The 21,439-nt window shown below is 36.4% G+C and overlaps 1 protein-coding gene across 14 annotated transcripts in view; it reads left to right on the forward strand.

Annotated features, from left to right (window-relative positions):
• Positions 1-21,439, forward strand: part of RXFP1 (relaxin family peptide receptor 1) — a 131,302-nt gene that overhangs the window by 98,723 nt on the left and 11,140 nt on the right. For 5 of the 14 annotated variants that reach the window (XM_001144181.8, XM_001144257.8, XM_063809972.1 and 2 more), the window contains 5 exons: positions 5,948-6,019; positions 7,766-7,837; positions 12,553-12,624; positions 17,158-17,229; positions 18,413-18,484. In XM_001144181.8, coding sequence (XP_001144181.4) covers positions 5,948-6,019; positions 7,766-7,837; positions 12,553-12,624; positions 17,158-17,229; positions 18,413-18,484 — 360 coding nt within the window. The remainder of the gene's footprint in view (positions 1-5,947; positions 6,020-7,765; positions 7,838-12,552; positions 12,625-17,157; positions 17,230-18,412; positions 18,485-21,439) is intronic. The other 9 variants (XM_063809967.1, XM_016952453.4, XM_009448476.5 and 6 more) reach the window with 5 other exon arrangements.

Here is a 21,439-nt window from a genome sequence, read left to right on the forward strand (position 1 = left end):
GGTGGCTCACACCTATAATCCCAACACTTTGGGAGGCCAAGGCAGGAGGATCCCTTGAGCTCAGGAGTTTGAGACCAGCCTGGGCAACATAGTGAGACTCTGTCTCTATTAAAAATTTTTTTTTAAAAATTAGCTGAGCGTTTAGCTGGGCGTGGTGGTGGGCACTTGTAATCCCAGCTACTCGGGAGGCTGAGGCAGGAGAATCACTTGAACCCTGGAGGTGGAAGTTGCAGTGAGCTGAGATCACGCCATTGCACTCCCGCCTGGGCGACAGTGAGACTCTGTCTCAAAAAAAAATAAAAAATAAAAATTACCTGAGCATGGTAGCTTGCACCTGTAGGCAGTCCCAGCTACTCAGGAGGCTGAAGTGGGAGGATAGCGTGAGCCTGAGAGATCAAGGCTTAAATGAGCTATGATTGTGCCACTACACTCCAGCCTGGGCAACAGAGGGAGACTTGTCTCTGGAAAAAACAACAACAACAACGGACAAATCCATAGATTAGATAGACAGTGGTATTCCCAAGGTGAACACTAATAAAAAGCATGTAATTAACCAATATTGTATGGTAAAGAGAGGCAGAGGAGCAGAGAGGAAGACAATGTACACAAATTTTATCATTTCTTAGTATCATCAAAAGAAAGAAGGTATAGTGCATTGAGTAAAGTTATAAAGATTGCCAATAGAATATACAAAGCTTTCTAAATATCATAAGAAATACATTTTTTAAAACACCATTAGGTTAAGATAAATATCAGACACAAAAAAAACCTGAGGTGAAAGTTTTTTAAACCTATGGAATCGTGTAATAATATTTTTAAAAAACAGACTAAGGCCAACTATATTAATCATATCAATAAATATAAGTAGGCTAAACTCACCTATTAAAAGGAAAAAGACTGGGAAAGAAGACCTGGGAAGATATTTCTCAAAAAATACTTAAAAATGGCCAACAGGCATATGCAAAAATGTTCAACATTACTAATCATCAGAGAAATGCAAATCAAAACCACAATGAGGTATCACCTCACACCTGTTAGAATCTCTATTATCAAAAAGACAAGAGATGACGAGTGTTGACAAGATTGTGGCTAGAAAGGAATTCTTGTGCACTGTGGATGAGAATGTAAATTAGTACAGCTATTATGGAAAACATATGGAGCTTCCTCTAAAAATTAAAAATAGGACCAGGCGCGGTGGCTTACGCCTGTAATCCCAGCACTGTGGGTGGCAGAGGTGGGTGGATCACTTGAGGTCAGGAGTTCGAGGCCAGCCTGGCCAACATGATGAAACCCCATCTCTACTAAAAATACGAAAATTAGCCGGGCATGGTGGCAGGCACCTGTAATCCCAGCTACACAAGAAGCTGAGGCAGGAGAGTCACTTGAACCCGGGAGGCGGAGGTTGCAGTGAGCCAAGATCACACCCCTGCACTCCAGCCTGGGCGACAGAGCAAGACTCCGTCTCAAATAAAAAAAAATTAAAAATAGAACTACCATATGATCCAGCAGTCCCACTTCTGGGTATATATCCAAAGGAAATTCCATTAGTATGTCAAAGAGATATCTTCACTCCAATGTTCATTGCAGCATTAGTCACAATAGCCAAGATATTAATCAACCTTAGTGTCCAATGACAGTTGAATGGATAAAGAAAATGTGGTAGATACATACAATGGAATACTAGTCAGCCTTAAAACAGAGATCCTGCCATTTTGACAATATGTGTGAACTTAGGGGACATTATGCTGAGTGAAATAAGCCAGAGACAGAAAGAAAAATACTGCGTAATCTCATTTATACGTGGAATTTCTTTTTAAGTTGAACACATAGAAACAGAGTAGAATCGTGGCTATGGGTCATGGCGGGGGAATGAGGAGATGTAGATTCAAGGGTACAAAATTACAGTTATGAGATGAATAAGCATACAGATCTAATGTATGGCATGAGGACTATAGTTTAATAACACTGTATTGTATAGTGGAAATTTGCTAAGAGGGTAGAGTTCAGGCACTCTTACCATAAAAGAAATTAACTATGTAAGGTGATGGGTATGTTAATTTGCTTGGTTGTAGTAATCATTTTACTATGTACTGTATATCAAAACAGGCTATATACCTTAAGTATACACAGTTTTTAAAAGCATGTCATGTAATTGCAAACAAAAGAAAGCAGGCATCATATATTTTATCTAAGTAGGTGGAATTCTGGCCAATGTGCATTAAACAACACAATGACATTTTAATGCTATAACTGCCAATGTCCAATAAAAGATATCACATTATAAGTCTATACACACCAAAGAAATTAATATAGCAACCAAAACAAAAGAAAATGTAGACATACATAAGCAGTAAAAAATAATCCACCACTGGGTCAGGTGCGGTGGTGCATGCCTGTAATCCCAGTACTTTGGGAGGCCCAGGCGGGTGGATCACCTGAGGTCAGGAGTTTGAGACTAGCCTGACTAACACGGTGAAACCCTGTCTCTACTAAATACAAAAAAAAAATTAGCCAAGCGTGGTGCCTGTAATCCCAGCAACTCGGGAGGCTGAGGCAGGAGAATCACTTGAATCCAGGAAGCAGAAGTTGCAGTGAGCCGAGATTGTGCCATTGCACTCCAGCCTGGGCAACAAGAGTGGAAATCCATCTCAAAAAAAAAAAAAAAAAAAAAAAAAGATAATCCACTACTTCTCGCTCCATAAAAGATCAAGTAGAACCAAAATAAATAAATAACATAATTAGTAAGTTAATGCTAATCAGTGTATATCAAACTTCAGTGCCCCTTCTCAATAACAGAACTGCTTTCTTTGGGACAGCAACATAACTAGCTAAAATACTACATTCCCACACTTCTCTGCATTCACATATAGGATATGTCTTAAGTTCTGACTAGGGAGGTCGAAGTATTACAGTGTAGAACTTCAGGAAAATCTCCTTGAAGAGAAAGATGCAAGTCCTTTCTTTTCCTTCTTTATCCAGAAAACAAAAAACTGAATATGATGGCTTGAGCTTTAGCAACATCTTGTACCATGAAGACAAGGGCATGTGATCAGTGAATATGAAAGATCCTGGGTTTCTAACAACTTTGTAAAACAACCATATCAGCCCTGAACTGCCCAACTCTAGATTTTTTTTTCCTGGGGGAAAAAAACCCCAACAACTCTGCGTATTTATGCTATTATAGATGGGTCTCTGTTATATGTACGTGCACCTAATCCTAATAGATATGAACTTGAAAGCAAAGAATGCCCAAAGAACATTCACCAAAATTGACCATATATTTTAGGACATAAACATACACAAACCAAACTCAAGAAAACAGATGGAGGGATTAGCCTAAAACAGGAGAAGGGTCATCTCTTCCTCTGAGACTAGAAAGAGACCAGGTGCATATACAGGTAAGTTTACAGATGTCGGGCAGCAAGTCAAGGGCTTTTCCCTTCTTCATCACCTCAGTTTTCTCTGTGAAATAGGAGCCAGAAATGTAAAAGGTAGAGGAGGATGCAGATAGAGAGTAAGATTTTCATGTTTTGAATGCCACTAAGGGACAAGTTGAGGGAGAATAGACAAGATTATAGTCTTTGTCTTTTGTTATTGTTGTTATTCAGATTGAAGAACCACCAAAGTTTTCATTTTTATCCAGTTCTACCAGGTATAAAGGGAAAAATAAAATGGTTAGTCTCAGAGGCTCATTAGATAGGAAGGGTGGTGGTTTAAACACAGTAAAAAATAAAAATAAAAATAAAAAAAACCTTCGTTAACTCCATTAAAGCTTGCAGCTAGGGAGCAAGAAACAGATTTTTTGTTGTTATTTTGATTTTGTTGTTGTTTTTGCTTCAGCTAAGAGGTATGCTGCAAACCAGATCCCTGCTTATCAAGGACTAAAACCCCTAACTTTAGGAAGAAAATATACATATTCATATGTATGCTCATATACATGCCCATAGAAACACATCATACAAATGTGACCCCAAATGTTTTTATTATTAACACAGGAGGGGGGAAAAACAGTAAATAAACAACCCAAGGTTGAAATAAATTCAAAATTAAACTACCAATTTAATCAAATGTCCTAATTTGTGCCCCAATATGTGCCTCTTTTTGATTTTCACAAATTAGTAAATTAGTACTAACAAATATTTTTGCCAGCCTAATAGAAAACAGTTACGTAAGTAACTAAATAGGAACATCAACTCACCTCATTAAGCGCATTTTGTGAGACTTAAGAGAGCATCACCACCTGGTGGTAGATTCAGGGTAATGATTAGCAACCAAATAGAAGGAAATGGCCAGTCCCTGTCACAGATAACATACATTATGAGAGGCCAAAAGCCTTGGCCAAAACTAAGACCAAAAAAAGTAGCACTATAAGTGATTAGCTTCCAACTTAATAGAATAACAGAAATTTGGAAGGGTGATCTAGAATCCACATTTAAGATTCTAATACAATATCCCATGTAGTACAAAAATCCTGTCTACAAAACTATAGAGATATGATACATTGTCTGTGCTAAATACCTGTAGTAAAAAGAAACAACTTCTCTGGGTATCATAGATTGCTAGATAGGTTTAAATTGGATTTAAATTTGAAACTTTTTATGTCCCTCAATCAGTCAATCTAATTTTGCAACCCAATGCAACATAGAAAACCCTTGATATATTCTATAGCCTGACTTCAAATATATCTCTCATTTTGTTTTTGTTTGTTATAAATAACACCCCATATTCTTCAATTGCCTTGATTTCTAGATACTGTACATCCTGGTCTTCCAGATTTTCCAGATATATTTGATTTGTCAGCATCTATTTTTAATGCAGCACCTAAAATAAAACTGACTCACATGTTGGCAGTGGAGTATAGGCACTTCTATTAATACTTTCCATGTTTCCTTTCAGATTTTAATAGCTGTATCCCACTTCTGCTCACATGTTTTAGTGACAATTATTCCTGAACAGCTTTATGTTACATGGTGACCAGTAAGCTGAGTGTTAGAAGAGGCTGAATAGATTTAAGGGCCAGCATTTACTTTTGAAAGTCTATCCCTAAACCTCAGCTCTCTTCCTCTGCTCTATAAAGTTCCACCATATACTCACTTATGAAAGAAGAGGAACAATAAAAGAGTAACTTCAAGATAACCACGAAGAGACAGTAAAACATAAAAATTGTGATACATTTTTATGCTTAGACCATAAGGAGGTTTATGGTGACATAGGCATCACACAGCAAGGGAGCCCCAGGAGGATTATATTTAGATATCTAGATAGATAGATAGATAGATAGATAGATAGATAGATAGATGTAGAGATAGAGATAGAGATATATGCAGCTCTCTGAATTGGAAATGCAGAACCTAAGGCAGTCTGCTGTTTGCTCTCTGTCTGCGCTGGCCTTTGAGACAATATAAAAAGCAAATAAGGGTATTCCCAATAGTAAAAGATTATTGAGGATTTTTTCTGGGGAGTGATTAGGCTGGAAAGGTAGGAGCTAAATATTGTTTTGGCAGCAGCAGCTTTTGCAACAATAATAGAATCTGATGCAGACTGTAGCGAAATAAAATCACACCATTTAGGGAAATGCCATCGGTAACTTTGGACAAATGTTTCATATGGTTCATTATGAAATATCAGTTAATAAATTAGGTGTTTATCATAACAAATGTTTTCAATTTGACTTCTTGTTCTTTTCAATTTCTCATATACATGCCCGTATGCACTCATGATACAGATGGGATGCAAAACATTTTTACCTTTAACATAGAAAAAAGTGTATAATATAGATATTTATATATATAATTTCAGCTGTAATAGAAATGGCTACAAGTGAGAGTCTATATGAAATAAACAGTATGTAAAGAAAAGATATTTTATTAGAAGGCAAATAATTTTAACCAATTTATTTCTCTGCATGATTAAGATTTAGCTGTATCATTTTATTTTTATGTTCCAGGGACCTTGAAGGCAACCATATCCATAATTTAAGAAATTTGACTTTTATTTCCTGCAGTAATTTAACTGTTTTGTAAGTAATATGCTATGCTTTTGAAGTAATATTATATTTTCTTACAAATAAAATTTAAAAACACCCATTTTATGGAAAAAAAAATCCCAAAGAACATCAAGAGTCTGTTGTTGGATCTCAGTTTGAGAAACACTAAATTGAAGTCTTAGCCTATAAGAATGTTTATCCTTTGCAAATTATTATGGCATAAATTAAGTTTTTCTTTACAATTGTGAAACAATAGTTACAATCAAAATGAAAAACAAAATACTGCTGAATGTTCACAGCCTTGAGGATGTAATTATGGACATCAAGATAAACCTTGAAGTGTTAATGAGTGTAATTCCTTCTTATGCATCTCTGGCCTATTTTAAATTCACATGGCATTTTCTGTTAAAAGTAAAGGATGTTAGGTCTTCCTTCAGTTAAAAAAAATCCAACTCTCCTATTCACAGCTTATTTTACCAGAATGTTTTTCAAACTATGGATTGCAACTAATAAGTAGGTGATGAAAGTAATATATAGCACAATTTATTATACCCTTGTCAGCATTTTTAAGGGAAACAGAATTTAATTGAATAGATTATATCAGACTGCAATGCAGATAATAAATGTATTGTTTCATGAGCCTTAGGGTGTGTGTGTGTGTGTGTGTGTGTGTGTGTGTGTGTGTGTGTGTGTTTTATGATCCAATATAAAACACATTTTTTACTGTGTGTTACCACAGGAATGATTTGAAAACCATTATCCTAGACTACACAGGACCCCTGTATATAGGCGATACAATAGCTCCCACTGATATTACCATATGTTTTCTCCAATTCCCCCCATTCCAATGGGTTCCAATGAGTTCCAGTTTGAACTCCTCCTGAGTTCAGCAATCTTCAGGTACAGGGTGCTTGATATAAATAATGCAAAATAGTGTATAGTAATTGCCCAAAGGAAACCAAATTGCACCTGAAGGACACAGAACAAATAGATATCTGAAAAACTTAGAATTTCTTTTCTATTGTACTTGTATTTATTTTTAAGGAAACCTCTGTATTAAGAGATTATTTGTGGATTTCCTCTTGGCAGGTGTTGTGCTTTTAAGGTCCAAGAATATTGGGAAATGGTGGTAATGGTTTGGAGTGCAGTGAGGAAATAAATGGGAAAGGACAATTTGAAGACATGTCATACAATGTTTAAAAAATTAAAAGCCCTTTAAAACTTAGTTCTGAGTTGGTCCTCTAGGCTAGCTGGTAACACATGAGATCAGTGCAGAAATGTCAAGAGTTAAACAGACTGATTCAGCATCCCAAATTAGAGATTCTTCTAAAGGGGTTCAGCTAAGAGTGGACTTCCTTAGGCAGATCCGCCCAAAATCACATCAAGTAACAAATGAGTAGGAGTGCTGTGGTGGGTGGGCTATTTTGTTAGACAGTCATGCTATGCAGACTGAAGAGACAAGTCTAAAACAGCTCCTATGCTCTTGGTTGCAAGATATGCAGTCTGTATTCTCAAAAGTTGGGGTTTTCACCATTTCTCGTGCAAAGCTCTTCCTCCCTATTTCACTTAAAATTTTGAATTTCTATTATTATCATCATCAAAACATTTGAGAAATTTAGGATTAAAATTAAATTGGATAATTTATACTACTTCAAAATGTCTTTATGTGAAAAATGTACTGTATATTCATTATCTTTGTTTCTGCATACTGTTCCTCTCTTTAGTAATTCTTGTCGGTTACCTAAAGAAGTTACAATGTATTTTTCTTTTTACTTTCAGAGTGATGAGGAAAAACAAAATTAATCACTTAAATGAAAATACTTTTGCACCTCTCCAGAAACTGGATGAATTGTAAGTATGACTGAACATATACTGATAAGAATTTTCTTTCTACTGTTTTTTCACACTTGTACTTACATGTGTTTATACATTTAAGAAATATTACTTATCTCCTCTTTCTAAGCATTATTTACATATATACACCTCAAGCCACAAAGGAATTCAGATGGCATACAAAAAATATGGAAAATAAAAATATAAATATTTGAGGAAAGTGGGTTAAAGGAAACACAGCTGTAAAGAAATAATAAAGCCAGTATAAAATTAATAAATAAAATACATTCTACACCACTCTGTTCTACTCCTAAAGAAGGACGGTAAATTTGTGGGGGGTTTTTTGTTTTGTTTTTGTTTTTTGTTTTGTTTTTGTTTTTTGTTTTGTTTGTTTTGAGACAGGGTCTCACTCTGTCGCCCAGGCTGGAGTGCAGTGGCACGACCTCGGCTCACTGCAACCTCCGCCTCCCAGGTTCAAGTGAATATCCTGCCTCAGCCTCCTGAGTAGCTGGGATTACAGGCGCATCCCACCATGCCCAGCTAATTTTTGTATTTTTAGTAAAGATGGGGTTTCACCATGCTGGCCAGGCTAGTAAATTTGTTATTATGTTTCCTAAAGGATTAGGATTCAGGGACCATAAGATTAGAAGATACCACTTTGCTGATTTGAAACCAAAGGATAATCTTGGATCCATAAGGAAATTAGACACTACTGTGGATAATATTCCTACCTATAATAATGGAAGAGATAAATTATTTTTATAATGCCCCTTTTTAATGCCAATGACATAATTCCAAAGGGCATTATAACAATTCTATGATGAACCGAAGCCCGTGGTCTAAGCACATTGTAGTTGATTTTCAGAATAAAATAGATGTAGAACAATGGATGAAGTGCTTATCCTTCAGACCTTTTTTTATATTTTAGTGTCAATTTTTTTCTTTTCATTTTTTTGTTTGCTTTTTTTCTAGTGCCAGGGTGTCACTCTGTTGCCCAAGCTGAAGTGCAATGGTACAATCATAGCTCACCGTAACCTCGAACTCCTTGGGCTCAAGTGATCCTCCCACCTCAGCCTCTTGTGTAGCTAGGACTATAGCACACCACCATGCCCAGCCAATTTTTTTTTATTTTTTGTAGAGACAGGGTCTCTGTGTTGCTGGGGCTGGCCTAGAACTCCTGGCCTTAAGCAATCCTCCCGCCTCAGCTTCCCATACTGTTGGTATTACAGACTTGAGCCACTGTGCCCAAGTAGTATCCATTTTCTGGAAAGAATCTGAATGTGGATAGAGCTACATGTTTTGACAATTAGCTAGACAGAACAGTGATTTATTAAAACTTATCCATAAAAATTAAAGAATACAATTAGAATGTTACGAAAATAACACCAGGACACCTTACTTGGGCACTCAAGAAGTTACAATGTGTTTTTCCTTATGCTAGGCAGAGGGAATACATGTGCCAGAAGCAGGAACGTTTCTCAGGTAACAATCCTGCATTCTGCCCCAAAACATCAGGGAATGAGCCATTAAAAACCCAACATTTTATCTGTAGCCTGAAACACTCTTTGGTGGTCAGTTCCAATCATTCACAAAATGTGCAGGAAAATCTTAAAAACAAATAGACCCAACCATCTGTTGTAGCAACTCCTGGCACGTGATAATTGAACCATATCATCAGCACATAGGAAAGTAGTCTGAATAGTAGGGGGAGATGCAGCTGGATGATCCAAAGTATTATCTAGACATTAGAATACAAGTTAGTCAAGGGATACTAACTATATACTTTTTCTTGTTTCATCCACTTGAAATCATACCTGAATATCAAGGGACAGTTCCTTCAAATCCTAGCCTTCATGGTGGCAGTCAGGTGCAGATTTTATATATCAATAACCAACAGTGAACATGAACTCAAAGGGCTTAGTGCATAACCGATGCTAATCCAGGTTCAGAAGTAAAGGAAAGAATAATACAAACTGCAGAGGGTAACCAAGGCCAATAATTTGTCTTGCTAATTATTAGGTGGACTTTAATGCACCTAATCCCATATTAAACACTTACCTGAAAAATCAGATTCACCAGGACAAAAATAGCATGTTTTCTAAGAGTCGATGGCTTTCATTGGATGAGTCTATATCTAAAGTGTCCTTCTGAGAGAGGGTTGAACAACACTCTGTGCCCCTCCAGGCTCCATCACACCAACAGAGTTAATGAGGACAAAGAGGATTCACTTGTCACAGAGGACTTTAAGTAGCTCTAGTGACAGAAAATCTTTGCCACGTGGGTGACTTAATTTGAGCTTTTAAAGTCAACTACTCTAGTTTACAAGGTGTTTCCTGAGTTCATTCAGAAATGGACCTTGACTCCAATTAAGTTTAGCCTAACTTTCCTAAACTTAAGCTGAGAAAATGGCCCTTTCAAATGTCACTTGGGATCTGGGCCAACCCTATCCCATTACATGATTCATGCTGTTAGAACTATCTGCCAGGATTTGCTCTGATAACAAAAACCCACACTCCCACCAGTAATTGTTGAACAAGACATTTGGAATTTTAATATCCCAGTGCACCATTTTAAATCCGTTTGCACATTGCTTTACTAATATGATCAATATTTTACTTGGCTTCCTATACAAGGAACTGAAATTGTGCCCCACTTTTACTAAAGATGAAGCAGATAGACTCAGTCTATTCATAGTCTTCTAACTGGGGATGGAGAAAACAGCTAGTCCAAAACTGAGCTAGGCACTGGGTAACCCAGATGAATAGGTATCGTTCTTGTACTCAAAGAACTCACGTTTCAGAAAGGAAGCACATATGTACAGAAACAGTTGTAGTATGATGTTATATGTGCTATATGTGTTATATGTGCTATAATAGAAGTGTGCAAGAGGAATGCATAGGAGAACAAAGGACAAAACACTTAACCTCCCTGGGCTCAGAGGTTAAACAGAGGAATGATGTTTGAATGAAGTCTAGAAGGATGAATATGAGATCACAAGGAGGGAAAGAAGAGCATGGGGATTAAAATACTGAAGTGCATTCGGGTCATGGTGAAAAGTTACTTTGGGTAGAAAGTGGTAGGCAAGGAGACTGGAAACATAGTCAATGGCAAGACATTTGAATATTTAAAGGTTCATTATGGCCAGGCGCAGTGGCTCACATCTGTAATCCCAGCACTTTGGGAGGCTGAGACGGGACGATCACTTGTGCCCAGGAGTTCAAGACCAGCCTGGGGAACATGAAGAAACCCAGTCTCTATCAAAAATACAAAGATTAGCTGGGCATGGTGGCATATGGCTGTAGTCCCAGCTACTCAGGAGGCTGAGGCGGGAGCATGGCTTAAGCCCGGGAGGTGGAGGTTGCAGTGAGCCGTTTGTGCCACTGCACTCACACAATGTGGTTTTGATTTCATCTCCTAAGGTACAGTAAGCTATTGAAGGAGATTCCAACTCTTTATGAAAGAGGTGGAATTTTAGAACAATTCCTTCAGTTGTCTAATCAGAACAATCTGTTGACAATTCACCGATAAATATGTAACTAACAGCAATAGTCTCCAGGTTCAGTTTGCAGCAAAGACGTTTATAATAGTTATCACATTATATTAGCCACTTATTTTTAGTTTTAAAAACTCAGTCTAAAATTGTCCTACCCTTCGAGGTCAAAAAATCTAACGTTTGCCTTATAAGCAAACCAGCATATGTAACAAATACATCTATTCATTCTCCTACCTATCCCAGTGGCAACAAATATGATTTGGAGATGAATAGAAGAAAAGGTTAGACTTTCCCTTAGTATCTCTTGATCACCTTACAGAGCTCAAGTCTATTGAAACTTTTTCTTGTATAAAAGAATCTGAGGCCTTTCACATGAGAGCTGTCACTGTCAAAGCTACCACGAGAGGTGCTGCTGTCAAACACCTTTTTAGGACTAAGGTACGAGGTCATACCATGTTAAGCAGACCCTCTACACATACATGAGATGACATGCAAAGTATCCTACCCCAGGATAATATGAGATCCTGTGTATATCAGCTGTGGAAGAAACTCGAACTTGAAATAATACACTTCCATAATAATCACAACAATCCTAAGCGGAAGAAAAAAATTAAGATCGCAAACCATGCATCTATTCTAACACACAAAAAAAGAGAACAAAGGAAGAAGGGGCACAACACAGAAATCAAAAGAATGAGAAAATGCGATTGATTAAAACCAGATCAGGCCAGGTGCAGTGGCTCACGCCTGTAATCCCAGCACTTTGGGAGGCTGAGGCGATTGGATCACAAGGTCAGGAGTTCGAGACCAACCTGGCCAACATAGTGAAACCCCATCTCTACTAAAAATACAAAAATTAGCCGGGCATGGTAGCACACACCTGTAATCTCACCTACTGGGGAGGCTGAGGCAGGAGAATCACTTGAACCCGGGAGACGGAGGTTGTGGTGTGCCAAAATCGCACCACTACACTCCAGCCTGGGTGACAGAGCGATACTCGGTCTCAAAAAAAAAAGATTAAATACCATCAAGTATTTGTCTTCCAGGGGATGATGAAATGGAATAAAATATTTTTATATTTTCCAACTTTGCTCCTTTTTTAAATTTTTAGACTTCTGGTGATTAATATAACTCACCAATGGCATTGTTGAAAAGTTGTATAGTGGTTTCCTAATGAATTTCAGAACAATGAGTAAAGTCTTAAGAAAATAATATCACATATTTGCAATTATTTCTCCAGGGATTTAGGAAGTAATAAGATTGAAAATCTTCCACCGCTTATATTCAAGGACCTGAAGGAGCTGTCACAATTGTAAGACTGATGTTAATTTTGCCACCTCGTTTCTTTATTTTATTATTTTTTAAATTGTAAAATATGCATAACATAAAATTAGCCATTTTTAAGTGTGTAGTTGAGTAGCATTAGCTACATTCACATTGCTGCCCAACCGCCACCACCATCTACCTCCAGAAGTTTTTCATGTTGCAAAACTGAAACTCTAGCCACTAAACACTAACTTCCCACTCACCGTTCCCCCATCCCCTGGCTACCACCATTCTACTTTGTGTCTGTGTGAATTTGACTACTCTAGATACCTCATAGAAGTAAAATCATGGAATATTTATCTTTTTGTGACAGGCCTATTCTACTTAGCATACTGTCTTCAAGTTTCATTTCTGTTGTAGCAGAAATGAATTTCCTTCCTTCTTAAGGCTGAACAATATTTCATTGTGTATATGTATTGCAGTGTTTATTCACCCATCAATGGATGTTTTAGTTGCTTCCATCTTTTGCCTATTGTGGATAATGTTGCTATGAACGTGGGCGTACAAATATCTGTTCACCCTGCTTTCAATTTTTAGGTACCTACTCTCAAAAGTAGAATTGCTGTTTCATACATTTCTGTCATTTTATTTTTAATGTATGTTTCATTCTGTTTTCCATAGGAGTTTAACCATTTTACATTTCCGCTAGTAGTATACTAGGGTTTCCATTTCTCCACATCCTTCCCAACACTTGGTATTTTCTGTTTTTTTGATAATAGGCATGCTAATGGATGTGAAATGGTATCTCACTGTGATTTTGTTTTGTGATTCCCAGTGATTAATGATGTTGAGCAACTTTTCATGTGCTTATTGACCATTTGGATACCTTCTTGCAGAAAAATCTGTTCAAGTCATTCACTCATTTTTCAATTGGATTGTTCAGGTTTTCTGTAGTTGTTAGATTGTTGGAGTTCTTATATATTCTAGATGTTAACTTCTTTTCAGATACATGATTTTCAAATATTTTCTCCCATTGTATGGGCTGCCTTTTCACTCTATTATGATGTCCTTTGATGCACAAAAGTTTTTAATTTATGTATAGTCTAATTTTTAAATTTCTTTTTTTGTTACTTATGCTTTTGGTGTCATATCCAAAATAACACCGAATGTCATTGGTGTCATGTCATGAAGCTTTTCCTGTATGATTTCTTCTAAGAGTCTTATAGTTTTTAGCTTTAACATTTAGGTCTTAAATCCATTTTGAGTTAACTTATGTACATGGTGTAAGGTAAGGATCCAACTTCATTCTTTTGCATGTGGATGTCCAGTTTTCTCAACACAATTTATTGAAAAGACTACTCTTTCCCCATTGAATGTCCTTGGCACCCTTGTTGAAAATCATTTGACCATATATCTGTGGGTTTATTCCTGAGCTCTCTATTCTATTCCATTAGTCTACATGTCTGTATTTCAGCCAGTACCACACTGATTGCTGTAGCTTTGTAGTATGTTTTGAAATTAAGTGGTGTAAAATCTCCAATTTTGTTCTGCTTTTTTCAAGATTGTTTGGCTATGTGGGCTCCCTGCATTTTCCATATGAATTTTAGGATGGATTTTCATATTTCTGCAGAAAAAAAAAAGGCAATGGGATTTTGGCAGGTTGCTTTGAATCTGTAGCTCACTTTGAGCAATACTGACATCTTAATATTAAGTCTTCTGATCTGTGAACATAGCATGTCTTTCCTTTCATTGGTGTCTTCCTTATTTTCTTTCAGCAATGTTTCGCAGTTGCCAGGGTATTTATCTTTCACCTCCTTGGTTAAGTTTATTTAAGTATATTATTCTTTTGATGCTATTGTAAATGGAATTCTTTTCCTCATTTTCTTTTGTGATTATTCATTGCATATAGAAACACAACTGATTTTTGTGTGTTAATTTTATATCCAGGAATGTTGATGAATGTTTTAGTTCAAATGGATTTCTTTTTAGTTAAATCTTTAGGATATTCTACATATAAGATTACATCACCTGTAAACAGAGATCTTTTTTTTCTTCTTTTACAATTTGGATGCCTGCCTTTCATTTTTTTTTCTTGCCGAATTGTTCTAATTAGGACTTCCAACATTATGCTGAATGAAAGTGGTAAAAGCAGGAATCCTTGTCTTGTTCCCACTCTTAGGGGAAAGCTTTTGGTCTTTTACCATTGAGTGTGGGTTTTCATATACATCCTTTATTATGTGAGGTAGTTTCCTTTTATTTCTAGTTTGCTGAGTCCACTTCATTTTTTTATACAACCCATTGGTCATTGTCATTCTTTCTCTCTTTCCTTCTTTCTGTAACTGTGGCTCCCCCAGCAGTTCCTTCCATCCCCCATGTAACTTATGGTCTAATCTTCAGTAAATATTTTTGTTTATTTCCTCTTTTTTTTTAATTTTGTTTTTGTAGAGATGGGGGCCTCATTATGTTGCCCAGGCTGCTCATATTGGACTTCAAGGCTCATGCCATTCTCTCACCTCGGCCTCCCAAAATGCTGGGATTACAGGCATGAGCCACCACACCCAGTCTAAATATTTTAAAAAGAGAAATTTTCCTGAGAAGTTTCCTTTAATCAATGATTCTTGTTTCAAGGTGTTGTTTTTCAAAGATTCTGAAATTTTCTCCATTTAAATTTACCTTTCAGTTCTCTTTAAGAAGGCAGGTGCTTGTAGTCCCAGTAAGTTGAGAAGCTGGGGCAGGAGGATCCCTTGAGCCCAGGAGTTTGAGTACAGCCTGAGCAACATAGCAAGTCCCCATCTCTAAAAAATTAAAATATAACAATAAATTCCCTTTAAAGTCTACTTTTCATTTCATGTTTCATGACTTAAGATTTATTGTAAAAGATATGATATATTATTCCATTAATTCAAATTTTGACTAAATGAGATTATTTTATTTCATTTTATTTAAACCATATCTGATCTTAGGCAAAATGTGAAGTAGGTGCGGCTCTTTCTCAGTCCCCTACCACTTCTCTGGTGGCAGCCCTTTCTTGACAGCTCCGCCTTCATGCCTATGTTTTATTAGGTCTCAGTCTATCACTACCGTAATCACAGAGTATCTACCACAAGCTGGGCACTGTTCTAAGTGTTTTATCTTAATTAATTCACTTACATGTACAATCAACCCTGTGAGGCCAATGCTATTGCTATCTCTTTATTTCACTGACAAACAAAAATTGTATATATTTATCAGTACAACATGATGTTTTGAAATATGTATACATTGTGGAATGCCTAAATTGGGCTAATTAACATATGCATCATCTCACATACTTATTTTTTGTGGTGAGAACACTTAACGTCTACTCTCTTAGCAATTTTCAAGAATACAATACATTGTTATTTGCTATAGTCAGCATGTTACACAATAGATGTCTTGAACTTATTCCTCTTTTCTAAGTGAAATTTTTGTACCTTTTGACCAATATATTCCAATCCTTTCCCACCTGCCTCTAGTGACCACCTTCTACTCTCTACTTCCATGAGTTCAGCTTTTTTAGATTCCACATATAAATGAGATCATGTGGTAATTGTCTTTCTATGCCTGACTTACTTCATGTATCATAATGTCCTCCAGATTCATTCATGTTGTTGCAAATGACAGGATTTTCTGTGTTTTTTAAGGCTGAATAGTATTCTATTGTGTATGTATACATTTTTTTTTATCAAGTCATCCTTTGATGGACACTTGGGTTGAATCCATACCTTGGCTATTATGAATAATGCTGCAATGAATATGGGAGTACAGAAATCTCTTTAATATACTGATTTTATTTCCTTTGGATATATATCCAGTAGAGGAATTTCTGGATCATGTAGTAGTTCAATTTTTGATTTTTGAGGAAGCCCCATACTATTTTCCATAATGGTTGTACTAATTTATATTCCCATCACCAGTATGCAAGGGCAACCTTTTCTTCAAATCATCCTCAACCCTTATCTTTCATCTTTTTGATAAAAATTATTCTAAAAGGTGTGAGGTAATATTGTGGTTTCAGTTTGCATTTCTCTGATGATTAGTGATGTTAAGCACTTTTTCATATACCTGTTAGTCATTTATATGTCTTCTTTTGAAAAATGTCTATTCAAGCCCTTTCCCTAATTTTTAACCAGCTTATTTGTTTTCTTGCTGAGTTGTTTGAGTTCCTTACACATTTTGGGTATTAACCACTTACCAGATATATGATTTGCAAATATTGTCCCCCATTACACAGGTTGTCTCCTCACTCTGTTGATTGTTTCCTTAGCTGTGCAGAGGCTTTTTAGTTTTATGTAATCCCATTCATCTATTTCACTTTTGTTGCCTATATTTTTGGGGCAATATCCAAAAAAATCATCACCCAGGTTAATGTCCTGGGGCTTTCCACCTATGTTTTCTTCTAGTCGTTTTATAATTTTACAGTTTAAGTCTTTCATCCATTACGAGTTATTGTATACTTTTGTTCATAAATATGTTAAAGTAACCCAAAATAAACAGATTCACTCGCTTTACTCATGTAGTTTTTAGAAATGACCTATTGCTGCTTTTTTTTAAAAAACAGGAATCTTTCCTATAATCCAATCCAGAAAATTCAAGCAAACCAATTTGATTATCTTGTCAAACTCAAGTCTCTGTAAGTATTCACATATGGGGATAGTTTTATGATAAAATTGTTTTTTAAATACTAACAATGTATATTTTTATATATTTACTTCAAATCATAAGCTTTATTTCCAAGACATTAGTTTAGCTCCACAAAAACATATGAGTGCTTGCTGAACTATAAACAGACAACTATTAGTTTTATCTTATATATTTGTAAATTAAAAAATAATGATGAATTATTTTATATTTTTCTATAAGTCATTAGGAGCTTATGTTGATTTGTTTGCTTTGACCCTTCAAAGACATCTGTGCATATTCACTCTCTTAACACTGGGTATTTTATAATTTATTATAAGTGTTTTTACCCCAAGATGGAATATTCTAGATTATATAAATCCTTACTTGTACCACACACACACAAAAAGACAAAAATTCTGTTAGAGCCAAAGAATTGCCTTAAAAGATAAGCTTCAGGGCTGAGTGCAGTGGTTCACACCTGTAAACTCAGCACTTTGGGAGTCCGAAGCAGGAGGATTGCTTGAGATCAGGAGTTGAAGAACAACCTGGGCAACATAGGGAGACGCTGCCTCTACAAAAAAATAAAAGTAAGCAAATTAGTTGAGTGTGGTGGCATGCACCTGTGGTCCTAGCTACTTGGGAGGCTGAGGTGGGAACATTGCTTGAGTTGGGAGGTTGAGGCTGCAGTAAGCCCTGTTCATACCACCACACCAGCCTGGGCAACAGAGGAAGACCCTGTCTCAAAAAAAAAAAAAAAAAAAGGTAAGCTTCAGTTCATTTAATTTGAGTGTTCCCTCAGTAAAATGACATTTTATTAGAAAAAAATTTATTAATTAAAAATTACTAGGAAATTTTCAAGGATGTAAAGCATCCTCTGCTGTTGTAATATTGTACAAAAGATAATGCTTGTGCATTTATTCCACACATATTTATTGATTAGTTAAAACGCACAAAGCATTGTGCCATTATCTGTGAGGATCTGAAAAAAATCAAATAAGGAAGATAATACGTGTATAAATAACACAATCAGAAGGAGGAGGATTTGGGGAAGTGGGTGGGTTGAGTATAATTATTTTGTTCAGAGTAAGTGTTAACTATAAGCATTTTATTAAATTGTCCTTCACAGAAACTCAATTTATTAAACCATGTATAATACATGTTCCTTTGATTGATTATTAATTTGATATTTTTAGCAGCCTAGAAGGGATTGAAATTTCAAATATCCAACAAAGGATGTTTAGACCTCTTATGAATCTCTCTCACATGTAAGTAGATATTTTATTGTTTTTCACTGTGATGTTAATATTTGTTTCCATGTGTATTATGATAATGCATCCAATCTATTAATATTTTCTACTAATTTGCCAGCTATAAACTGAAAGTTTGTGTTCCTCCAAAATGTATATATTGAAATACTAACCCCAATGCAATGGTACAAGGAGGTAGGGCCTTTGGGAGGTGACTAGGTCATGAGGACAGAGCCTTCATGAGTGGGATTAGTGCCCTTAGAAAACAGACTCTGGTCCAGGCCAGTGGCTCATGCCTGTAATCCCAGCACTTTGGGCGGCCGAGGTGGGTGGATCACCTGAGGTCAAGAGTTCAAGACCAGCCTGGCCAACATGGTGAAACCTCGTCTCTACTAAAAATACAAAAATTAGCCAGGCGTGGTGGTGATTCCAGCTACTCAGGAGGCTGAGGCAGGAGAATCGCTTGAACCCTGGAGGTGGAGGTTGCAGTGAGCCAAGATGGTGCCACTGCACTCTAGCCTGGGTGACAGAGTGAGACTCCATCTCAAAAAGGAAAAAAAGAAAAGAAAAGAGACTCTGGAGACGACCCTTGCCCCTCCACCTTGTGAAGACAGACAGAGACGATGGCCATCTATGAAACATGTGGTCCCCTACCAGACACTGAATCTGCTGGCACCTTGATCTTGGTCTTCCCAGCCTCCAGAACTGTGAGAAATGAACATTCGTTGTCTAAGTCACTCAGTCTATGGTATTTTTGTTACAGCAGCCAAGTGGACTGAGACATGTCTAAACAATAATTAAAACTCTTAAACCTTTGATATTGGGTGAGATGATTTTAGTTTTCCACAGTCTAGTAGAATCTCATAGGAGATTTTTTGAATCTCAGGAAACATGAGTTTGAGGGGAATCCACTTGGTCTTGTAAGAAGTTCTCCTCAGCTCTAATAACTGTTCACAGATATTGATGTTTGCCTAATGAGCTAGTAATTGGTGTATAGGGTGTGTTAGTCCATTTTGCATTACTACAAAGGAATATCGGAGGCTGGGTAGTTTATAAGGAAGAGTTTATTTTGGCTCACAGTTCTGTAAGTTGTAAGAGAAGCATGGTACCAACCTCTAATTTTGGTGAGGTCGTCAGGAAAGCTTTTAATCATGGCAGAGGACAAAGAGGGAGTAGGTGTGTCAAATGGCGAGAGAGAAAGCCAGAGAGAGAAGAGGAGGTGCCAGCTCTTTTTAACAATCAGATTTCATGTGAAATAATAGAAGGAGAACTCACTTATTACTGCAGGAAGGACACCACACCATTCATGAGGGATCTACCCCATGACCCAAACACCTCCTACTGGGCCCCACCTCCAACATTGGGAATCAACTTTTGACATGAGATTTGGAGTAGACAAATATCCAAACTATATCACATAGTACAAGTGCTACCAGATGAAGAGGAAGGAATTTATATAGGCAATATAAAATAATTATAAATAAATCAATGCTGCAAATGAAGGTAGTTAAGAAGAAGTCTTTCTCAATGAAAATATCCCCATATATCAAGGCATGATTCAAGCAAGCGTGCATGGATGAAATGGTAAACTTTGAAACATCTTTTATTCAAAGAGTATGTCTAGTTGTACCTGTGATTACATGCTTTAGAAGCACTTTTTTAATTGAATGCAATTTTATAGCAGTTATTAGAATGATCCATGCCATGGAAATTAATTTTCAATAATTTAGAAAATGTCAGCTACCATCAACTCTGTAATCTTGCTTGTATTTTAAGTCTAACACAGAACCCTGTTTGTGTTTTCCATAGTTCCTCAGAAAGATGGCTTATAAAAGATTCCTTTCTTGTATGCAACATAAAGCAATCTGACTAAATTAAACAGAACAGAATTTATTGGAAGAAAATGGTATAACACAGAATCTGAGGAATAATTTATAGCCTCTGGAATTATCCATCCAAGTGTCATTCAATCAGATTCAGTTTCAGGGAAGAGAATCTAGTTGATCACGTCTAGGGTACTTACCTACTCTGCGCTAGGGATTGCCTCCCCTGAAGGTCCCACCATAACTTCTCAAAAAGGGAGAAGTAATTCTCTCAAAGGAAATCAGAACACTATTATCAGAAGAGTGATTGAGTGCTGGGCAGCCAAAGCAGCAAACAGAGTTACTATAATTCTGTTGATAAAAGCAAAACTTCAGCCTAAGACACATAGTAAAATACCAATCAACACTCCTTCTTTCCTCATGTTCTGCTCTCCTGTCCTTCATGGTTTACAGAATAAATGGATATAACCGAATGGGGAAATATCAGCAATTGACCTTGAGCTTGACAGGACAAATTGTAATCATCAGGTTTTTATCTTTTCTTATTATAGCTCTTTATACACTAAAGATCGTTTATATTTTTTGGCAGAACACATGGCTTTATAGACAAATAGATCTAATTTGAAGTTCAATTTGCATATTTAGTAGAAAATTTCCTAGCAAATAACTTGCCTCCACTGAAGATTCATCTCTTCCTATTAATGATGCTAACACCTACCTCACGGAATTCATTTGAGAACTTATTTCTGATACTTAAGAAATGCTCAATAAAAGGTGTTGGTGTTGGTGGTAACACAGTAGTAATTATAAATTATCCACATGGTATATTTATCAACAAGGAAATTCTCTCTGTTGATGAAAGAAGTCACTCAACAAATATTTATTGAACGCTTTATTATGTACCAAAATCTAGTGTGAGAGATAGGCATGTTAGCAAGTAGTTACAGATAATATAACTTCTTTTTTTTTTCTTTTACTGTGGCACTTCCATGTTTAAAATCTTTAATATTATTTTGTTATTTTTATTAATTGACAAATAATAATTGCACATCTTCATGGGGGTACATAGTGATGTTTTGGTACATACAATGTATAGTGATCAGATCAGGATAAAGGATAATTAGCATATCCATCCTCTCAAACATTTATC

The sequence above is a fragment of the Pan troglodytes genome, chromosome 3, assembly GCF_028858775.2.
Source record: "Pan troglodytes isolate AG18354 chromosome 3, NHGRI_mPanTro3-v2.0_pri, whole genome shotgun sequence".
Classification (NCBI taxonomy): Eukaryota; Metazoa; Chordata; class Mammalia; order Primates; family Hominidae; genus Pan; species Pan troglodytes.